Genomic DNA, 21,821 nt, shown 5'->3' on the forward strand with positions numbered 1-21,821 from the left:
TGAGTATTGTGTGCAGGTGCATGGGTGAGTATTGTGCGCAGGCGCATGGGTGAGTATTGTGTATAGGTGCCAGGGTGAGTATTGTGTGCAGGCGCCTGGGTGAGTATTGTGTGCGGGTGCATGGTTGAGTATTGTGTGCAGGTGCCTGGGTGACTATTGTGTGCAGGTGCCTGGGTGTGTATTGTGTGCAGGTGCCTGGTTGAGTATTGTGTGCAGGCGCAGGGGTGTGTATTGTTTGCAGGTGCCAGGGTGAGTATTGTGTGCAGGTGCATGGGTGAGTATTGTGCGCAGGCGCATGGGTGAGTATTGTGCGCAGGCGCATGGGTGAGTATTGTGTGCAGGTGCCAGGGTGAGTATTGTGTGCAGGCGCATGGGTGAGTATTGTGTGCAGGCGCATGGGTGAGTATTGTGTACAGGTGCCAGGGTGAGTATTGTGTGCAGGCGCATGGGTGAGTATTGTGTGCAGGTGCCTGGGTGAGTATTGTGTGCGGGTGCATGGTTGAGTATTGTGTGCAGGTGCCTGGGTGACTATTGTGTGCAGGTGCCTGGGTGTGTATTGTGTGCAGGTGCCTGGGTGAGTATTGTGTGCAGGTGCCTGGGTGACTATTGTGTGCAGGTGCCTGGGTGTGTATTGTGTGCAGGTGCCTGGGTGTGTTTTGTGTGCAGGTGCCTGGGTGAGTATTGTGTGCAGGTGCCTGGGTGAGTATTGTGTGCAGGTGCCTGGGTGTGTATTGTGTGCAGGTGCCTGGGTGTGTATTGTGTGCAGGTGCCTGGGTGAGTATTGTGTGCAGGTGCCTAGGAGTTTTTCCTAGTTTTGTGGCCGCGCCCATCCATACGCCCACATTACGCCTACTCTACACGAGTTTGTTCGCTAGCCCATTTCTACTCGGAAGGCCACGAGGGTGCACGGCAACACCTGCACATGCGCTCTGCGAGTGATCCGCATGTGCAGTGAGCTAAGAAACGCTCTGCGTACGAATACGTGACCGAGCGAGGTGATCAGAATAAGGGCCTCAGTACAGTAAGGTGTGCGCTATTTCTTACAATACAATGATTTTCATAACACCCATACGATGACATCAGTGCGCTTTGATTATAAGCAATGACATCACAACCCACTGATGATACAGAGTTCACCCCTCTGGTGGCGCAGACTGACACAGGGGCTGAATAATGCGCCGTTCCCCAGCTATTTCCTGATGGTTACGGAGACGTCTGACTCCTTGCTATTTGTGAGCCGGGGGGAAGATATCTGTGGCTGTTACTGATTTAGATCAGTGTTTTCAGTGTCCCTCTATTCCCATACATGGCAGATTCCCTGAGTGTTACTCTTGGCCCCTCTCCAGTCACCAGCCATGTGTGGAGCTAAAAAGCAGATTACTGTGAAATCCTGACATGTTCCAGCTGGTTCAGTTAGTGGAAGCGTCACCCAGCAGAACATCTAAGAGCGCGCTGGGGGGGGGGGGGGTTGGGGGTGTGAGGGGGATTCATAATTAGATTCGCTACAACCTTTCTCTGAGTCAAACCGTATCCATCTCACAAACTTATAATAACAGTCCTATAACTAGATAACGAGTCTGGCTCTACAGCATAACAGGTGCAAGCCCAGAAGACACTTGCCTAATATAGTTGTGTTACGGCCTGATTCAGAGATGGGTGCAGAACTAATGTTTTTGCACTCAAGCAATTATCGCATCTGAGTAGCACTGCGCAAGTTGTTCCAGGATTTTTTTAATCAGAGGGGACAGACTGAGCACCACTCTAGGGGACCAAGTAAAAACTGGAACTGGACCTGGAACGCTGGACCAGACATCAAACTCTGCATTCCGGGGCTTGTAGTGTCCGGCCTGGGGGGTTTCTCATCTGGGGGATGCTTGTGATAGCTTTCACCAGGGACATGGGGATGGGGAGATAGCAGCCCTGTATGGTCCAGACTGTTCTGGTTTTTACTTCATCCCCAGACCATACAGGAAGGCTTTATTCTCTCCCTCCTCCTCTTCCTGGTGACAGGTGTCACAGGCAGATCCCCTCCAGACAAGACACCCAACACCCGGACCGGACACTACAAGTTCCGGAATGACAAAAATTGATGAATGGAGCCAGTCTGGGCTGGAGTTCTTGGGTTCTCTCCGTTCCAGTTTTTACCCATACCCCCAAAGGGCATTACATAAGTGAGTTTCTTTAACGCACAACAATTTAGACAAAATTTTATTTGATGTTTTAAGTGTTTTCCAGGGCTAATCTCAGTGAAATGGTAAATGGTGCTACAGCCAATCAGCTCACAACTGTTGTTTTTCAAACATGTGACAGTTAGGAGCTAACCACATGATAGTTTGGAGTGGAACACATGACAGTTGGTGGTTGGATGTGACAGTTAGGGGCTGAATATGCCAGTTGGGAGCTGGACACATGTCAGTTGGGAGCTGAACACATGGCAGTTGGGAGCTGAACATAAGAAGTTGGGAGGTGATTGGCTGGAGCACCATTTATCATGACAGTTAGGTGATGAACACATAGCAGATGTGAGCTGAACACATGACAGGTGTCGGCTAAAAACTGAAAACATGGCTGAAAACATGGCAGTTAGGAGCTGAAACATGACAGTTGGAAGTTGAATGTGGCAGTTGGGAGCTGAGCTCATTGAGAGCTAAACACATGTCAGTTGAGAGCTGAACACATGACAATTGGGAGGGGATTGGCTGGGGCACCATTTCTCCTACACAATGAGCTTTGGATTTATTCTAGTTCATTCTTTCTGACAAAATCCTTCTTAGATGGACAAAATCATGTGCACTGCAGGGGGGCAGATGTAACATGTGCAGAGAGAATTAGATTTGGGTGAGTTATTTTGTTTCTGTGCAGGGAAAATACTGACTGCATGATTTTACACTTCAAAATAGATCTCACTTTGAAGAAAAACCCCACCCAAATCTAATTCTCTCTGCACATGTTACATCTGCCCCACCTGCAGTGCACATGGTTTTGTCCATCTAAGAAGGATTTTGTCAGAAAGAATGGACTAGAATAACCCCCTTATTGATAAATGAGCCCCTGTATAGTTTACAATGCTGTGTAGTTGTGCGGTCTGTGTCTGAGGCAGACTCTGTCTTTTTGACACTACAAGGCCCAGCATGACCTTGCACTTCCTACAGCTGGGAGTTGTAGTTCTTCAATAGCTGGATAACCAAATGGTATCCATCTACACTATAGCAGAAGTGATTGGCTTAACCCCACATTTAAGAACTTCTCATTGTATTTTTTCTCTTGTTGACGTTATCTTACAGATCTGCTGAAGATCACCAACCTCAGAATTAATTTCACCAAGCTGCACACGTTGGGCGACAACCTGCTGGACTCCCGCGTGGAGATAAAGGAGAAGTATTATTACGCCCTGTATGAGCTGGTAGTGCGAGGAAACTGCTTCTGTTATGGCCATGCCTCCGAGTGCGCCCCCATTCCAGGCATCTCCAGGGACATAGAGGGAATGGTACAAAACTTACATTACTTTCATCTGTTTCTCCATGCGTACAGTATGTGCCTCCTACCTCAGTCATCAAGACATTGGGGAAATGCCAAGTAACTCATGAGAGCCCATCACTGATTGGTTATCCTAAAGTCACACTGTCTGCAGTGCAATCCCACATGGTAACAGTTTGTTGTCATTAGGATCCTCTGGTGGAACCTCCATGGTTGTAGTGGTGGCAGTCACCACCTGGTCCTCTAGCTAATGTAGCAGTGGCCCTGACCAAGAGCAGGACCTGTGTATCTGCAAACCATACTAACTGTGTATCTGCAAGCCATACTAACTGTGTATCTGCAAACCATACTAACTGTATCTACAAACCATACTAACTGTGTATCTGCAAACCATACTAACTGTGTATCTGCAAACCATACTAACTGTGTATCTGCAAACCATACTAACTGTGTATCTGCAAACCATACTTATGCTGGCCACACATCAGACCAACTTTCCTCCAGCCATCCAACTAGTTGGTTGGATGGAATAAAAACCTGGTACTGGATAGGAGCAAATGTAATTTGTAATTAAATCATTTGTTTCCCAAATCAGAAAATGACAACAACTGTCACTAAGACAATGTACTGTAGTTGGACCTATTTGATTTAAACAATTTCACTGAATGTTTTTGTCCATTTTCCTGAGTTTGTGAGCAAATTGCTTATTGGCATTCGCCCCAAACAGTACCAGATTTTCAGTCCAACCAACCAACTAGTTGGATGGTTGGAGGAAAGTTGGTCTGATGTATGGCCACCATAACTGTTTATCTGCAAACCATACTAACTGTGTATCTGCAAACCATACTAACTGTGTATCTGCAAACCATACTAACTGTGTATCTGCAAACCATACTAACTGTGTATCTGCAAACCATAGTAACTGTGTATCTGCAAACCATACTAACTGTGTATCTGCAAACCATACTACCTGTGTATCTGCAAACCATACTAACTGTGTATCTGCAAACCATACTAACTGTGTATCTGCAAACCATACTAACTGTGTATCTGCAAACCATAGTAACTGTGTATCTGCAAACCATACTAACTGTGTATCTGCAAACCATAGTAACTGTGTATCTGCAAACCATAGTAACTGTGTATCTGCAAACCATACTAACTGTGTATCTGCAAACCATACTAACTGTGTATCTGCAAACCATACTACCTGTGTATCTGCAAACCATACTACCTGTGTATATGCAAACCATACTACCTGTGTATCTGCAAACCATACTAACTGTGTATCTGCAAACCATACTAACTGTGTATCTGCAAACCATACTAACTGTGTATCTGCAAACCATACTAACTGTGTATCTGCAAACCATACTATCTGTGTATCTGCAAACCATAGTAACTGTGTATCTGCAAACCATACTAAATGTGTATCTGCAAACCATACTAACTGTGTATCTGCAAACCATACTAACTGTGTATCTGCAAACCATACTAACTGTGTATCTGCAAACAATACTTATGCTGGCCACACATCAGACCAACTTTCCTCCAGCCATCCAACTAGTTGGTTGGATGGAATAAAAACCTGGTACTGGATAGGAGCAAATGTAATTTGTAATTAAATCATTTGTTTCCCAAATCGAAAAATGACAACAACTGTCACTAAGACAATGTACTGTAGTTGGACCTATTTGATTTAAACAATTTCACTGAATGTTTTTGTCCATTTTCCTGAGTTTGTGAGCAAATTGCTTATTGGCATTTGCCCCAAACAGTACCAGATTTTCAGTCCAACCAACCAACTAGTTGGATGGTTGGAGGAAAGTTGGTCTGATGTATGGCCACCATAACTGTGTATCTGCAAACCATACTAACTGTGTATCTGCAAACCATAGTAACTGTGTATCTGCAAACCATAGTAACTGTGTATCTGCAAACCATAGTAACTGTGTATCTGCAAACCATACTAACTGTGTATCTGCAAACCATACTAACTGTGTATCTGCAAACCATACTAACTGTGTATCTGCAAACCATACTAACTGTGTATCTGCAAACCATAGTAACTGTGTATCTGCAAACCATACTAACTGTGTATCTGCAAACCATACTATCTGTGTATCTGCAAACCATAGTAACTGTGTATCTGCAAACCATACTAACTGTGTATCTGCAAACCATACTAACTGTGTATCTGCAAACCATACTAACTGTGTATCTGCAAACCATACTTATGCTGGCCACACATCAGACCAACTTTCCTCCAGCCATCCAACTAGTTGGTTGGATGGAATAAAAACCTGGTACTGGATAGGAGAAAATGTAATTTGTAATTAAATCATTTGTTTCCCAAATCGGAAAATGACAACAACTGTCACTAAGACAATGTACTGTAGTTGGACCTATTTGATTTAAACAATTTCACTGAATGTTTTTGTCCATTTTCCTGAGTTTGTGAGCAAATTGCTTATTGGCATTTGCCCCAAACAGTACCAGATTTTCAGTCCAACCAACCAACTAGTTGGATGGTTGGAGGAAAGTTGGTCTGATGTATGGCCACCATAACTGTGTATCTGCAAACCATAGTAACTGTGTATCTGCAAACCATAGTAACTGTGTATCTGCAAACCATAGTAACTGTGTATCTGCAAACCATACTAACTGTGTATCTGCAAACCATACTAACTGTGTATCTGCAAACCATACTAACTGTGTATCTGCAAACCATACTAACTGTGTATCTGCAAACCATACTAACTGTGTATCTGCAAACCATACTAACTGTGTATCTGCAAACCATAGTAACTGTGTATCTGCAAACCATAGTAACTGTGTATCTGCAAACCATACTAACTGTGTATCTGCAAACCATAGTAACTGTGTATCTGCAAACCATAGTAACTGTGTATCTGCAAACCATACTAACTGTGTATCTGCAAACCATAGTAACTGTGTATCTGCAAACCATAGTAACTGTGTATCTGCAAACCATACTAACTGTGTATCTGCAAACCATACTAACTGTGTATCTGCAAACCATACTAACTGTGTATCTGCAAACCATACTAACTGTGTATCTGCAAACCATACTAACTGTATATCTGCAAACCATACTAACTGTGTATCTGCAAACCATACTAACTGTGTATCTGCAAACCATACTAACTGTGTATCTGCAAACCATACTAACTGTGTATCTGCAAACCATAGTAACTGTGTATCTGCAAACCATACTAACTGTGTATCTGCAAACCATAGTAACTGTGTATCTGCAAACCATAGTAACTGTATATCTGCAAACCATACTAACTGTGTATCTGCAAACCATAGTAACTGTGTATCTGCAAACCATAGTAACTGTGTATCTGCAAACCATAGTAACTGTGTATCTGCAAACCATAGTAACTGTGTATCTGCAAACCATACTAACTGTGTATCTGCAAACCATACTAACTGTGTATCTGCAAACCATAGTAACTGTGTATCTGCAAACCATACTAACTGTGTATCTGCAAACCATAGTAACTGTGTATCTGCAAACCATAGTAACTGTGTATCTGCAAACCATACTAACTGTGTATCTGCAAACCATACTAACTGTGTATCTGCAAACCATACTAACTGTGTATCTGCAAACCATACTAACTGTATATCTGCAAACCATACTAACTGTGTATCTGCAAACCATACTAACTGTGTATCTGCAAACCATACTAACTGTGTATCTGCAAACCATACTAACTGTGTATCTGCAAACCATAGTAACTGTGTATCTGCAAACCATACTAACTGTGTATCTGCAAACCATAGTAACTGTGTATCTGCAAACCATACTAACTGTGTATCTGCAAACCATAGTAACTGTGTATCTGCAAACCATAGTAACTGTGTATCTGCAAACCATACTAACTGTGTATCTGCAAACCATACTAACTGTGTATCTGCAAACCATACTAACTGTGTATCTGCAAACCATTCTAACTGTATATCTGCAAACCATACTAACTGTGTATCTGCAAACCATACTAACTGTGTATCTGCAAACCATACTAACTGTGTATCTGCAAACCATACTAACTGTGTATCTGCAAACCATAGTAACTGTGTATCTGCAAACCATAGTAACTGTGTATCTGCAAACCATACTAACTGTGTATCTGCAAACCATACTAACTGTGTATCTGCAAACCATACTAACTGTGTATCTGCAAACCATAGTAACTGTGTATCTGCAAACCATACTAACGGTGCAGAAGTAAAGCAGGAGAGTTGCTGGAATCCATGTGCAGCAATAAGTGAGGTCGTTTTGTATCTCCAACGCGTTTCTCAGCCTTCAGCAAGAATATCCTTTTAATTTAAACATTTATGCCATAAAATGAGGGACAGCTGCTCCATCCAAATCCAGTTACTGTACGCTCACTTTGATCACAGTGCCATAAATGTAATAGGAAATCTTTACCGAGTTTGTTGTCAAGTTCCCTCTAATTCAATACAAATACACAGTGTAGATTCTCCAATCCGTAGGTACACGGGAGATGTGTGTGCAAACATAACACAATGGGCTTGAATTGTGAACAGTGTGACACTTTCTTCAATGACATTCCCTGGAGACCCGCAGAAGGGCGCAGCACAAACGCCTGTAAAAGTAAGTAGACTTTGCTGCCCAAGTGGCAGAAGATATGTAACTTACCTCTGCACTGTACATAATAATAAACTGTTAGTATAAACTGTGTGTGTATATATATATATTTTTTATTATTTTTATTTTTATATAGTGCTGCTTACATAGTATGCAGCGTGCTACAGAGAACATTTACTCACAAGTGAATTTGGAATGTGGGCAGAGACCAGGGCACAAACACAAAGAGAACACAAACCCCACACAAACAGGTTCAGCTCAAACTGCTAACCCCAGCACTGCTGTGCAATACTAACCACTGTGCCACTGTGCTTCCAAAATATTACAGTGTGTCCTGGATCTGCCAGAATGGTTCTTAAGGCTCTGGTCAGAGTAACTACAGTGGTTATAGTCTATAGGGATTATAATCGGTGACAATGCAGTGTCACATTATACTAGCATATGCTGCAGCAACACGCCTAAGATCTCCACAAACAATTCCAACTAAATAACCATAGTGTCCATTCTAGCACCCTGCATCTTTCAAAACCCATGCAGTTCCTCTTCCCTGTCTGTGGTGTTGCGCTCTGCTGTATTTCTTCTAGCACAGTTTGGTCTGTATTTCAGCACTGGTATGCAGACTGCACATGTGCTAGAAGCACCACAGCAGAGAACGACACACCAGGCAGGGCAGCTTTGAAAGATGCAGGCTGCTAGAATGAACACAGCCTCACCAAAGTTGTATACCTATACCCGTGTCCTTTGCAGCCAGCCAGAGGTGAGTGCACCATTCGGGAACAGCTATACACCAACATGAATTTCTATAATGCAGAATGGCTAAACTGTGACTTCTTTACAGAATGCAATTGCAACAATCACTCGCGGAAGTGCCACTTTGACATGGCGGTCTACCTGTCCACCAGGAACACGAGCGGCGGTATTTGTGACGAATGTCTGCACAATACCATGGGTCGGAATTGTGAGCTCTGCAAGCCTTTCTACTACAAGGATCCCACCAAAGACATCCGGGACAGCAGCGTGTGCAAAGGTACCAGACCCCTAGCTATGGGGCTGCGCTTGGTCACCATTGTTATTGCCCTTCAGAAATAACCCACTATTATATTGTTTAATAATAATAATGAAAACTCTGAAATCAGATTCCAGCACCAAAAACACCACCTGGATATGGCTAGAGGATGTGAGAGGACAGAGGCCGGTGTGGCTGCTCCTTAGCTACTTTCTGTTTATCTCTTCTTAGTTCTGATTTAGGGGAGCGACCATAAAACCACTGACCACTGTTATGTTTCCACTGCAGCCTGTGACTGTGACCCAGACGGCTCTCTGAACGGAGGACTGTGTGATGCTCAGGATGACCCGGCTTTGGGGCACATTGCCGGACAGTGCCGCTGCAAAGATTTTGTTGAAGGTCCACGATGTGACAGATGCAAGTCAGGATTTTTTGGGCTTAGTGCTGACAACTTCCAAGGATGTAGAAGTAAGAGTCCAAACAAAAAGTTATAGAAATAGTGATGGCACATATGGTGAAGGACAATGACATATACAGATGTGTCCATGTACATCTAGCCTCCTTTCTTGTTAAACAGCCCACAAGCGGAACCACCATTGGTGCAGCAGGTGCAGTGCACTGGGGCCCCTGAGGACTAAGGGGCCTATTGCAGCCCCTGTCACTCACTGTTTTTTTCCTGTCACACTCTGCCTACCCCTGCCTCTCCAGTCACCATCTGCCTCTCCCTGTCACCCACTGCCTCTCCCTGTCACCCACTGCCTCTCCCTGTCACCCTCTGCCTCTCCAGTCACCCTCTGCCTCTCCAGTCACCCTCTGCCTCTCCCTGTCACCCACTGCCTCTCCCTGTCACCCTCTGCCTCTCCAGTCACCCTCTGCCTCTCCAGTCACCCTCTGCCTCTCCCTGTCACCCTCTGCCTCTCCAGCCAGTCACCCTCTGCCTCTCCAGTCACCCTCTGCCTCTCCCTGTCACCCACTGCCTCTCCCTGTCACCCTTTGCCTCTCCAGTCACCCTCTGCCTCTCCAGTCACCCTCTGCCTCTCCCTGTCACCCTCTGCATCTCCAGCCAGTCACCCTCTGCCTCTCCAGTCACCCTCTGCCTCTCCCTGTCACCCACTGCCTCTCCCTGTCACCCTCTGCCTCTCCAGTCACCCGCTGCCACTCCAGTCACCCTCTGCCTCTCCAGTCACCCTCTGCCTCTCCCTGTCACCCACTGGTTCTCCCTGTCACCCTCTACCTCTCCAATCACCCTCTGCCTCTCCAGTCACCCTCTGCCTCTCCCTGTCACCCACTGGCTCTCCCTGTCACCCACTGGCTCTCCCTGTCACCCTCTGCCTCTCCAGTCACCCTCTCCCTCTCACCCACTGCCATGTTGCATATTGTGAATTTGAGTTGGGGTGGAGGATGGGGGCCCAAGTTATATTTTTGCACCTGGGCCCACAACCAACAAAACCTGCCACTGAAACAGCCCTTCTAGTCACAAGCCAGGCATGATTGCGTAACATTGGGCATATTTTGTGTAGCTTCTTCTCCTTGTCTCCAGTACCAATGGTTCTCCCACTATAGGCTCCAGTAATTACCCTTTCTGTTCAATATGTTTGTGTTTGTGTATATAGTATTATATATTTTTATGATTATTATTATTATTATTATTATGAGTTCCCTCTACTTGAAAATTATTTTCTTATCAACGTTACAGGAAGATTACATTGATTGGCTCTTGTTTTCACAGGGTGTCAGTGTGACCCCAGGGGTACAATTTCTGATGGTGCCAAGTGTGATATCATTAGTGGAGACTGCTTCTGTAAGCGCTTTGTAACTGGCCGAAGCTGTAACCAATGTCTGGTGAGTATGGTGCAATCAGACCAGGCTGCAGTAGGGTGGGTTTGGGTTGGCCGTAGTATAGAGATTGATGTGTTATTATTATACAAGTGATGAAAAGCTCAGCTTCCTGCTTTGTTACTAGCGCATTTCTCCACATTAACCATGTGGTGTTAGGTGTTATTAGAGGAGTAACAAAGAAGTCAGCTTTATGCTTTATGACCAGTGCGTTTCTCCAGTAAAGCCGGGTAGCATCACCCTCAGGTGGCGCTATGTGTTATTAGACAAGTGAGGCAAAGCTCTCTTTCTCCTTTGGCTAGCGCATTTCTCCACTCTAGTCAGGTGGTGTTAGGTGTTATTAGACAAGTGAGGCAAAGCTCAGCTTTCTGCTTTGTGGTTAGCGCATTTCTCCACTGTAGTCAGGTAGCGTTATGTGTTATTAGACAAGTGAGGCAAAGCTCAGCTTTCTGCTTTGTGGTTAGCGCATTTCTCCACTGTAGTCAGGTCGCGTTAGGTGTTATTAGACAAGTGAGGCAAAGCTCTGCTTTCTGCTTTGTTACTAGCGCACTTCTCCACTGTAGTCAGGTGGTGTTAGGTGTTATTAGACAAGTGATGTAAAGCTCAGCTTTCTGCTTTGATACTAGCGCATTTCTCCACTGTAGTCAGGTAGCGTTAGGTGTTATTAGACAAGTGAGGCAAAGCTCAGCTTTCTGCTTGGTGGGTAACGCATTTCTCCACTGTATCCAGGTGGTGATGTGTTATTAGACAAGTGAGGCAAAGCTCAGCTTTCTGCTTTGTGGCTAGCGCATTTCTCCACTGTAGTCAGGTGGCGTTAGGTGTTATTAGACAAGTGAGGCAAAGCTCAGCTTTCTACTTGGTGGGTAGCTCATTTCTCCACTGTAGCCAGGTGGTGTTAGGTGTTATTAGACAAGTGAGGCAAAGCTCCGCTTTCTGCTTGGTGGTTAGCGCATTTCTCCACTGTAGTCAGGTGGCGTTAGGTGTTATTAGACAAGTGAGGCAAAGCTCAGCTTTCTGCTTGGTAGTTAGCACATTTCTCCACTGTAGTCAGGTGGCGTTAGGTGTTATTAGACAAGTGAGGCAAAGCTCAGCTTTCTGCTTTGTTACTAGCTCATTTCTCCACTGTAGTCAGGTAGCGTTATGTGTTATTAGACAAGTGAGGCAAAGCTCAGCTTTCTGCTTTGTGGTTAGCGCATTTCTCCACTGTAGTCAGGTAGCGTTAGGTGTTATTAGACAAGTGAGGCAAAGCTCAGCTTTCTGCTTGGTGGGTAACGCATTTCTCCACTGTATCCAGGTGGTGATGTGTTATTAGACAAGTGAGGCAAAGCTCAGCTTTCTGCTTGGTGGTTAGCGCATTTCTCCACTGTAGTCAGGTGGCGTTAGGTGTTATTAGACAAGTGAGGCAAAGCTCAGCTTTCTGCTTGGTGGTTAGCGCATTTCTCCACTGTAGTCAGGTGGCGTTAGGTGTTATTAGACAAGTGAGGCAAAGCTCAGCTTTCTGCTTTGTTACTAGCTCATTTCTCCACTATAGTCAGGTAGCGTTATGTGTTATTAGACAAGTGAGGCAAAGCTCAGCTTTCTGCTTGGTGGGTAACGCATTTCTCCACTGTATCCAGGTGGTGATGTGTTATTAGACAAGTGAGGCAAAGCTCAGCTTTCTGCTTTGTGGCTAGCGCATTTCTCCACTGTAGTCAGGTGGCGTTAGGTGTTATTAGACAAGTGAGGCAAAGCTCAGCTTTCTGCTTGGTGGGTAGCTAATTTCTCCACTGTAGTCAGGTGGCGTTAGGTGTTATTAGACAAGTGAGGCAAAGCTCAGCTTTCTGCTTTGTTGTTAGCGCATTTCTCCACTGTAGTCAGGTGGCGTTAGGTGTTATTAGACAAGTGAAGCAAAGCTCTGCTTTCTGCTTTGTTTCTAGCGCATTTCTCCACTGTAGTCAGGTGGCATTAGGTGTTATTAGACAAGTGATGGAAAGCTCTGCTTTCTGCTTTGTGGCTAGCGCATTTCTCCACTGTAGTCAGGTGGCGTTATGTGTTATTAGACAAGTGAGTCAAAGCTCAGCTTTCTGCTTTGTTGTTAACGCATTTCTCCACTGTAGTCAGGTGGCGTTAGGTGTTATTAGACAAGTGAAGCAAAGCTCTGCTTTCTGCTTTGTTACTAGCGCATTTCTCCACTGTAGTCAGGTGGCATTAGGTGTTATTAGACAAGTGATGGAAAGCTCTGCTTTCTGCTTTGTGGCTAGCGCATTTCTCCACTGTAGTCAGGTGGCGTTATGTGTTATTAGACAAGTGAGGCAAAGCTCAGCTTTCTGCTTTGTTACTAGCGCATTTCTCCACTGTAGTCAGATGGCATTAGGTGTTATTAGACAAGTGATGTAAAGCTCAGCGTTCTGCTTTGTGGTTAGCGCATTTCTCCACTGTAGTCAGGTAGCGTTAGGTGTTATTAGACAAGTGAGGCAAAGCTCAGCTTTCTGCTTGGTGGGTAACGCGATTTTCCACTGTATCCAGGTGGTGATGTGTTATTACACAAGTGAGGCAAAGCTCAGCTTTCTGATTTGTGGTTAGCGCATTTCTCCACTGTAGTCAGGTGGCATTAGGTGTTATTAGACAAGTGAGGCAAAGCTCAGCTTTCTGCTTTGTCGTTAGCGCATTTCTCCACTGTAGTCAGGTGGCGTTGTGTGTTATTAGACAAGTGAAGCAAAGCTCTGCTTTCTGCTTTGTTACTAGCGCATTTCTCCACTGTAGTCAGGTGGCATTAGGTGTTATTAGACAAGTGATGGAAAGCTCTGCTTTCTGCTTTGTGGCTAGCGCATTTCTCCACTGTAGTCAGGTAGCGTTAGGTGTTATTAGACAAGTGAGGCAAAGCTCAGCTTTCTGCTTTGTTGTTAGCGCATTTCTCCACTGTAGTCAGGTGGCGTTAGGTGTTATTAGACAAGTGAAGCAAAGCTCTGCTTTCTGCTTTGTTACTAGCGCATTTCTCCACTGTAGTCAGGTGGCATTAGGTGTTATTAGACAAGTGATGGAAAGCTCTGCTTTCTGCTTTGTGGCTAGCGCATTTCTCCACTGTAGTCAGGTGGCGTTATGTGTTATTAGACAAGTGAGGCAAAGCTCAGCTTTCTGCTTTGTTACTAGCGCATTTCTCCACTGTAGTCAGATGGCATTAGGTGTTATTAGACAAGTGATGTAAAGCTCAGCGTTCTGCTTTGTGGTTAGCGCATTTCTCCACTGTAGTCAGGTAGCGTTAGGTGTTATTAGACAAGTGAGGCAAAGCTCAGCTTTCTGCTTGGTGGGTAACGCGATTTTCCACTGTATCCAGGTGGTGATGTGTTTTTACACAAGTGAGGCAAAGCTCAGCTTTCTGATTTGTGGTTAGCGCATTTCTCCACTGTAGTCAGGTGGCATTAGGTGTTATTAGACAAGTGAGGCAAAGCTCAGCTTTCTGCTTTGTCGTTAGCGCATTTCTCCACTGTAGTCAGGTGGCGTTGTGTGTTATTAGACAAGTGAGGCAAAGCTCAGCTCTCTGCTTTGTGGTTAGCGCTTTTCTCCACTGTAGTCAGGTGGCGTTATGTGTTATTAGACAAGTGATGTAAAGCTCAGCTTTCTGCTTTGTGGTTAGCGCATTTCTCCACTGTAGTCAGGTGGCGTTAGGTGTTATTAGACAAGTGATGTAAAGCTCATCTTTCTGCTTTGTTACTAGCGCATTTCTCTACTGTAGTCAGGTGGCGTTAGGTGTTATTAGACAAGTGATGTAAAGCTCATCTTTCTGCTTTGTTACTAGCACATTTCTCCACTGTATCCAGGTGGTGATGTGTTATTAGACAAGTGAGGCAAAGCTTAGCTTTCTGCTTTGTCTTAGCGCATTTCTCCACTGTAGTCAGGTGGCGTTAGGTGTTATTAGACAAGTGAGGCAAAGCTTAGCTTTCTGCTTTGTTACTAGCGCATTTCTCCACTGTAGTCAGGTGGCGTTATGTGTTATTAGACAAGTGAGGCAAAGCTCAGCTTTCTGCTTTGTGGTTAGCGCATTTCTCCACTGTAGTCAGGTGGCGTTATGTGTTATTAGACAAGTGATGTAAAGCTCATCTTTCTGCTGTGTGGTTAGCGCATTTATCCACTGTAGTCAGGTTACGTCAGGTGTTATTAGACAAGTGATGTAAAGCTCATCTTTCTGCTTTGTGGCTAGCGCATTTCTCCACTGTAGTCTGGTGGCGTTAGGTGTTATTAGACAAGTAATGTAAAGCTCATCTTTCTGCTTTGTTCCTAGCGCATTTCTCCACTGTATCCAGGTGGTGATGTGTTATTAGACAAGTGAGGCAAAGCTCAGCTTTCTGCTTTGTTACTAGCGCATTTCTCCACTGTAGTCAGGTAGAGTTAGGTGTTATTAGACAAGTGAGGCAAAGCTCAGCTTTCTGCTTTGTTACTAGCGCATTTCTCCACTGTAGTCAGGTGGCGTTATGTGTTATTAGACAAGTGATGTAAAGCTCAGCTTTCTGCTTTGTTACTAGCGCATTTCTCCACTGTAGTCAGGTGGCGTTAGGTGTTATTAGACAAGTGAGGCAAAGCTCAGCTTTCTGCTTTGTTACTAGCGCATTTCTCCACTGTAGTCAGGTAGCGTTATGTGTTATTAGACAAGTGAGGCAAAGCTCAGCTTTCTGCTTTGTGGTTAGCGCATTTCTCCACTGTAGTCAGGTGGCGTTATGTGTTATTAGACAAGTGATGTAAACCTCAGCTTTCTGCTTTGTGGTTAGCGCATTTCTCCACTGTAGTCAGGTGGCGTTAGGTGTTATTAGACAAGTGATGTAAAGCTCATCTTTCTGCTTTGTTACTAGCGCATTTCTCTACTGTAGTCAGGTGGCGTTAGGTGTTATTAGACAAGTGATGTAAAGCTCATCTTTCTGCTTTGTTACTAGCACATTTCTCCACTGTATCCAGGTGGTGATGTGTTATTAGACAAGTGAGGCAAAGCTCAGCTTTCTGCTTTGTTACTAGCGCATTTCTCCACTGTAGTCAGGTAGCGTTAGGTGTTATTAGACAAGTGAGGCAAACTCAGCTTTCTGCTTTGTTACTAGCGCATTTCTCCACTGTAGTCAGGTGGCGTTATGTGTTATTAGACAAGTGATGAAAAGCTCAGCTTTCTGCTTTGTTACTAGCGCATTTCTCCACTGTAGTCAGGTGGCGTTAGGTGTTATTAGACAAGTGAGGCAAAGCTTAGCTTTCTGCTTTGTTACTAGCGCATTTCTCCACTGTAGTCAGGTGGCGTTATGTGTTATTAGACAAGTGAGGCAAAGCTCAGCTTTCTGCTTTGTGGTTAGCGCATTTCTCCACTGTAGTCAGGTGGCGTTATGTGTTATTAGACAAGTGATGTAAAGCTCATCTTTCTGCTTTGTGGTTAGCGCATTTATCCACTGTAGTCAGGTTACGTCAGGTGTTATTAGACAAGTGATGTAAAGCTTATCTTTCTGCTTTGTTACTAGCGCATTTCTCCACTGTAGTCAGGTGGCGTTAGGTGTTATTAGACAAGTAATGTAAAGCTCATCTTTCTGCTTTGTTACTAGCGCATTTCTCCACTGTATCCAGGTGGTGATGTGTTATTAGACAAGTGAGGCAAAGCTCAGCTTTCTGCTTTGTTACTAGCGCATTTCTCCACTGTAGTCAGGTAGCGTTAGGTGTTATTAGACAAGTGAGGCAAAGCTCAGCTTTCTGCTTTGTTACTAGCGCATTTCTCCACTTTAGTCAGGTGGCGTTATGTGTTATTAGACAAGTGATGTAAAGCTCAGCTTTCTGCTTTGTAACTAGCGCATTTCTCCACTGTAGTCAGGTGGTGTTAGGTGTTATTAGACAAGTGAGGCAAAGCTCAGCTTTCTGCTTTGTTACTAGCGCATTTCTCCACTGTAGTCAGGTAGCGTTATGTGTTATTAGACAAGTGAGGCAAAGCTCAGCTTTCTGCTTTGTGGTTAGCGCATTTCTCCACTGTAGTCAGGTGGCGTTATGTGTTATTAGACAAGTGATGTAAACCTCAGCTTTCTGCTTTGTGGTTAGCGCATTTCTCCACTGTAGTCAGGTGGCGTTAGGTGTTATTAGACAAGTGATGTAAAGCTCATCTTTCTGCTTTGTTACTAGTGCATTTCTCCACTGTAGTCAGGTGGCGTTAGGTGTTATTAGACAAGTGATGTAAAGCTCATCTTTCTGCTTAGTAACTAACGCATTTCTCCACTGTATCCAGGTGGTGATGTGTTATTAGACAAGTGAGGCAAAGCTCAGCTTTCTGCTTTGTTACTAGCGCATTTCTCCACTGTAGTCAGGTAGCGTTAGGTGTTATTAGACAAGTGAGGCAAAGCTCAGCTTTCTGCTTTGTTCTAGCGCATTTCTCCACTGTAGTCAGGTGGCGTTATGTGTTATTAGACAAGTGAGGCAAAGCTCTTCTTTCTGCTTTGTTACTAGCGCATTTCTCCACTGTAGTCAGGTGGCGTTAGGTGTTATTAGACAAGTAATGTAAAGCTCAGCTTTCTGCTTTGTTTCTAGTGCATTTCTCCACTGTAGTCAGGTAGCGTTAGGTGTTATTAGACAAGTGAGGCAAAGCTCAGCTTTCTGCTTTGTTACTAGCGCATTTCTCCACTGTAGTCAGGTGGCGTTATGTGTTATTAGACAAGTGATGTAATGCTCAGCTTTCTGCTTTGTTACTAGCGCATTTCTCCACTGTAGTCAGGTAGCGTTAGGTGTTATTAGACAAGTGATGTAAAGCTCAGCTTTCTGCTTTGTTTCTAGCGCATTTCTCCATTGTAGTCAGATGGCGTTAGGTGTTATTAGACAAGTGAAGCAAAGCTCTGCTTTCTGCTTTGTTCTAGCGCACTTCTCCACTGTAGTCAGGTGGCGTTATGTGTTATTAGACAAGTGAGGCAAAGCTCAGCTTTCTGCTTTGTTACTAGCGCATTTCTCCACTGTAGTCAGGTGGCGTTAGGTGTTATTAGACAAGTGATGTAAAGCTCAGCTTTCTGATTTGTGCTAGCGCATTTCTCCACTGTAGTCAGGTGGTGTTAGGTGTTATTAGACAAGTGAAGCAAAGCTCTGCTTTCTGCTTTGTGGCTAGCGCACTTATCCACTGTAGTCAGGTGGCGTTATGTGTTATTAGACAAGTGAGGCAAAGCTCAGCTTTCTGCTTTGTTTCTAGCGCATTTCTCCACTGTAGTCAGGTGGCGTTAGGTTATTAGACAAGTGATGGAAAGCTCAGCTTTCTGCTTTGTGGCTAGCGCATTTCTCCACTGTAGTCAGGTGGTGTTAGGTGTTATTAGACAAGTGATGTAAAGCTGAGCTTTCTGCTTTGTTACTAGCACATTTCTCCACTGTAGTCAGGTGGCGTTATGTGTTATTAGACAAGTGATGAAAGCTCAGCTGCTGCTGTGTAAGTTACAATCGCGTTTCTCCACCATAGCCAAGTATTATTTGCGGGTCTGAATCATAATCAGTACGCTCATTTTAAACTCTTTGTAGATATAGATAGAAAAAAACAATGTGTAGGTTACAAATATAGATCCTGGTTACTCAATGCTTTAATATTTAAACTCCAAATGGAAGCATAAGTATAGTCATCAAATGGTACACCATCAACAATCCCGCGCGATGGCAAGAAACTATCAGTAGTAAAGCATTGATGTCGTTTGCACCATTGATGATCTTCATGCGATCCATTAGGGGGTGGGCATAAGCTCGGTGCTCCCTGCACCATGGGGTGGGGGGATGTCACTGCAATGTCTTACCATCAATGGCAGAAAACCATCAGATCTTCAACATTGATATTAAAACCATAGACCATATTGGTGGCAATCAGGGGCATATGGTTGGCCACCTCCTCTGAACAGATGCCCCCCCCCCCCCTCCCCTCTGCAACTTGTCTTAAGGTGGCATAGTGCCAAAGATTTACTATCACCGCAAGGTGCCATCTTTCCAGAAATGTCACTCGGAAGATGGGGCTGCAGAGCTGGAGGGACTGGTTTGCTGGGTGTGTCGTGTAGGCACCCATTAGAAATATGCCTAATGCATGGTGGAAATCCATTGATGGTTGGTATGACAACCACTGATTGGTCCATGGCCCCCCTTACTATGAGAATGGCAGCTGTAGTTAGCAGTTACACGTGGTACGAACAGATTTACTAGACTAGATTGTAAGCATCTCCGAGCAGGGCCCTCTTCCCTCCTGTTGTCAACTTCTCTTCACATGTCACTCACAGCTCTCCTTTACTCCAACACTCAGTGACCATCTGCGTCTGCATACTCATCTCCATCATTGGCCTCAAGCCTCTAGTTGTATGTTGATTGCGTCATAACTACTTATACCCAAGCTGTAATGTGTATTGTACTGTGGCGCTCTTTATTTGTACTCTATTGTTATTTATTCAATGTTATGCCAAGCTTTGTCTCCCTGTATTGGTCCTTTGTACGGCGCTGCCAAACACTTGTGGCGCCTTATAAATAAAATTATAATAATAATAATTTAACTGTAAACACCAGAATGCATGTGGGCATGAATCCAATACTCACTCTTGTACATTCCCTGTATGTATGGCTCTTGTGAATGACAAAATAAGCACCATCTCCACTTAGTAGAAGGGGATAAGGAGTGAGATAGAGTTGCTGCACTTCTTAATCTGTTTATATTTAAGAAGGGGGGTGCGGTGTCAGTAACTTAAACCATACCAGGGGTTCCGGCTTATAACAGACTGTTACTTTCCATTCCGTACATACAAACACCTTACAAGCTGCCACAGGAAATAACATTTCCCAGTGTGTAAGACACATATCCTCCAGAGCAATCCGGGAGCAGCTGCTGGTAACTGGATCTCTGGTGTGAAAGGAAAACTAGGGAATGCGCTGATTGGCATATATCACCCAGAGCCCACCCTATCTACACCAGTGTGAGCCTGGCATCTCCAGCCTGGGCTAAGTGTGTGGTCTAGACAACTGGGGAAATGTGTATGATACATTAATAATGGAAACTTGTAAGTAGATAAATATGAATATATATATATATATATATATATATATATATATATATATATATATATATATATATATATATATATATATATAGGGCTATTTTTCAGCAGGCTCCAGCAGGAACTGAGGCCCTTATTCTAGTTCACTCTTTCTGATAAAATCTTTCTTAGATGGACAAAACCATGGGCCTTATTTTGGTTCATTCTTTCTGACAAAATCCTTCTTAGATGGACAAAACCATGTGCACTGCAGGTGGGGCAGGTGTAACTTGTGCAGAGAGAATTAGATTTGGGTGAGTAATTTTGTTTCTGTGCAGGGAAAATACTGACTGCTTTATTTTTACACTGCAATATAGATCTCACTTTGAAGTAAAACCCCACCCAAATCTAATTCTCTCTGCACATGTTACATCTGCCCCACCTGCAGTGCACATGGTTTTGCCCATCTAGGAAGGATTTTGTCAGAAAGAATGAACCAAAATAAGGCCCCATGTGCACTGCAGGTGAGGCAGGTGTTACTTGTGCAGAGAGAATTAGATTTGGTCGGGGTTTTACTTCAAAGTAAGATCTATATTGCAGTGTAAAAATAAATAAAAAATAAAGCAGCCAGTATTTACCCTGCACAGAAACAAAATGACTCACCCAAATCTAATACTCTCTGCACATTTTAAATCTACCCCCCTGCAGTGCACATGGTTTTGTCCATCTAAGAAAGATTTTGTCAGAAAGAGTGAACTAGAATAAGGGCCTCAGTTCCTGCTGGAGCCTGCTGAAAAATAGCCATATATATATATATATGTATGTATGTATGTATATATATATTCATATTTATCTACTTACAAGTTTCCATTATTATATATATATATATATACTCACTTCAGTACTAGTTAGGCAGTATCGCCCTGCTTCTTCCACTATACACTATCACACACCTCCCTGTCCTCACAGATCAGTCTTCTCCTGATATACTCTGTGCTGCTGGGGACACTGCTCCTCCCACTATACAAGTCTCAGTCTGCTCTCTCCATTCCCCTCCTCTCATCATGTCACTAACCCTGTCACATGCAGCCCTGTCGCGGGAGGGGGGGTCGCGGGGGTCCCGCGACTCGCGGGAGGGGGGGGGTCACGGGGGTCCAGGGGGGGGGGTGCTGGCAGAGGGGGGGGAGGGGTGCGGGAGTAATGCTGGATGGTGGCTGTGGAGTAATGGTGGATGGTGGGCGTGTACTGTAGCCCTGGCTGGGCGGGGGGAGGTGATGTCAAGGGGGTGGAACGTTAAACACATGAAAACGTTATACACATTAAACACTGGTCTTTTCCCTAGGGGGGCGGGTTTGTGTATGCCGCTGGCCGGGAACGTTTTATACACAGGGGATGAGTGACAGATCTGGCTAAGTATATAAGAAATAAGCACAACATATTCATATGTAATATTTACTGCAGAATGTCTCCCTAACATACCTTTGCCCTAGGGGCGCCATTAGAAGAGTTCTGATACTTTAGGGCAGGAGTAGCCAACTCCAGTCCTGGAGAACTACCAACAGTTCATGTTTTCTATCTCACCTCGCAGGTGCGGGTGCCGGACGCGGTCCCGACAGTCGGGATCCTGACAGTCATTTACCCGACGTGAGGATCCCGACTGTCAAAACGCCGACAGACAGGTGCCCGATAGCCATCCGCTATTTTCCCTCGTGGGGGTCTACGACCCCCATAGAGGGAGAATAGCGTAAAACCAAGCCCGCAGCGTGGCGAGCGTAGTGAGCCTGCATGGGGCTTTGTTGCGCTGGCCACGCTGTCTGAGTCCGAGCAGTCGGGATCCCGACATCAGGCTAATGACTGTCGGGATCCCGACTGTCGGAACCCTATACCACACCCGCAG

General features: G+C 44.6%; 1 protein-coding gene across 6 annotated transcripts in view; it reads left to right on the plus strand.

Moving 5' to 3' along the window:
- The window catches only part of LAMB2 (laminin subunit beta 2), a 156,361-nt gene that overhangs the window by 82,772 nt on the left and 51,768 nt on the right, over positions 1 to 21,821 (plus strand). For all 6 annotated transcript variants that reach the window (XM_083155556.1, XM_083155557.1, XM_083155555.1 and 3 more), the window contains 5 exons: positions 3,285 to 3,487; positions 8,005 to 8,125; positions 8,958 to 9,146; positions 9,414 to 9,593; positions 10,855 to 10,967. In XM_083155556.1, coding sequence (XP_083011682.1) covers positions 3,285 to 3,487; positions 8,005 to 8,125; positions 8,958 to 9,146; positions 9,414 to 9,593; positions 10,855 to 10,967 — 806 coding nt within the window. The remainder of the gene's footprint in view (positions 1 to 3,284; positions 3,488 to 8,004; positions 8,126 to 8,957; positions 9,147 to 9,413; positions 9,594 to 10,854; positions 10,968 to 21,821) is intronic.

The sequence above is a fragment of the Crinia signifera genome, chromosome 8 (genome assembly GCF_055691185.1).
Source record: "Crinia signifera chromosome 8, ASM5569118v1, whole genome shotgun sequence".
Taxonomy (NCBI): domain Eukaryota; kingdom Metazoa; phylum Chordata; class Amphibia; order Anura; family Myobatrachidae; genus Crinia; species Crinia signifera.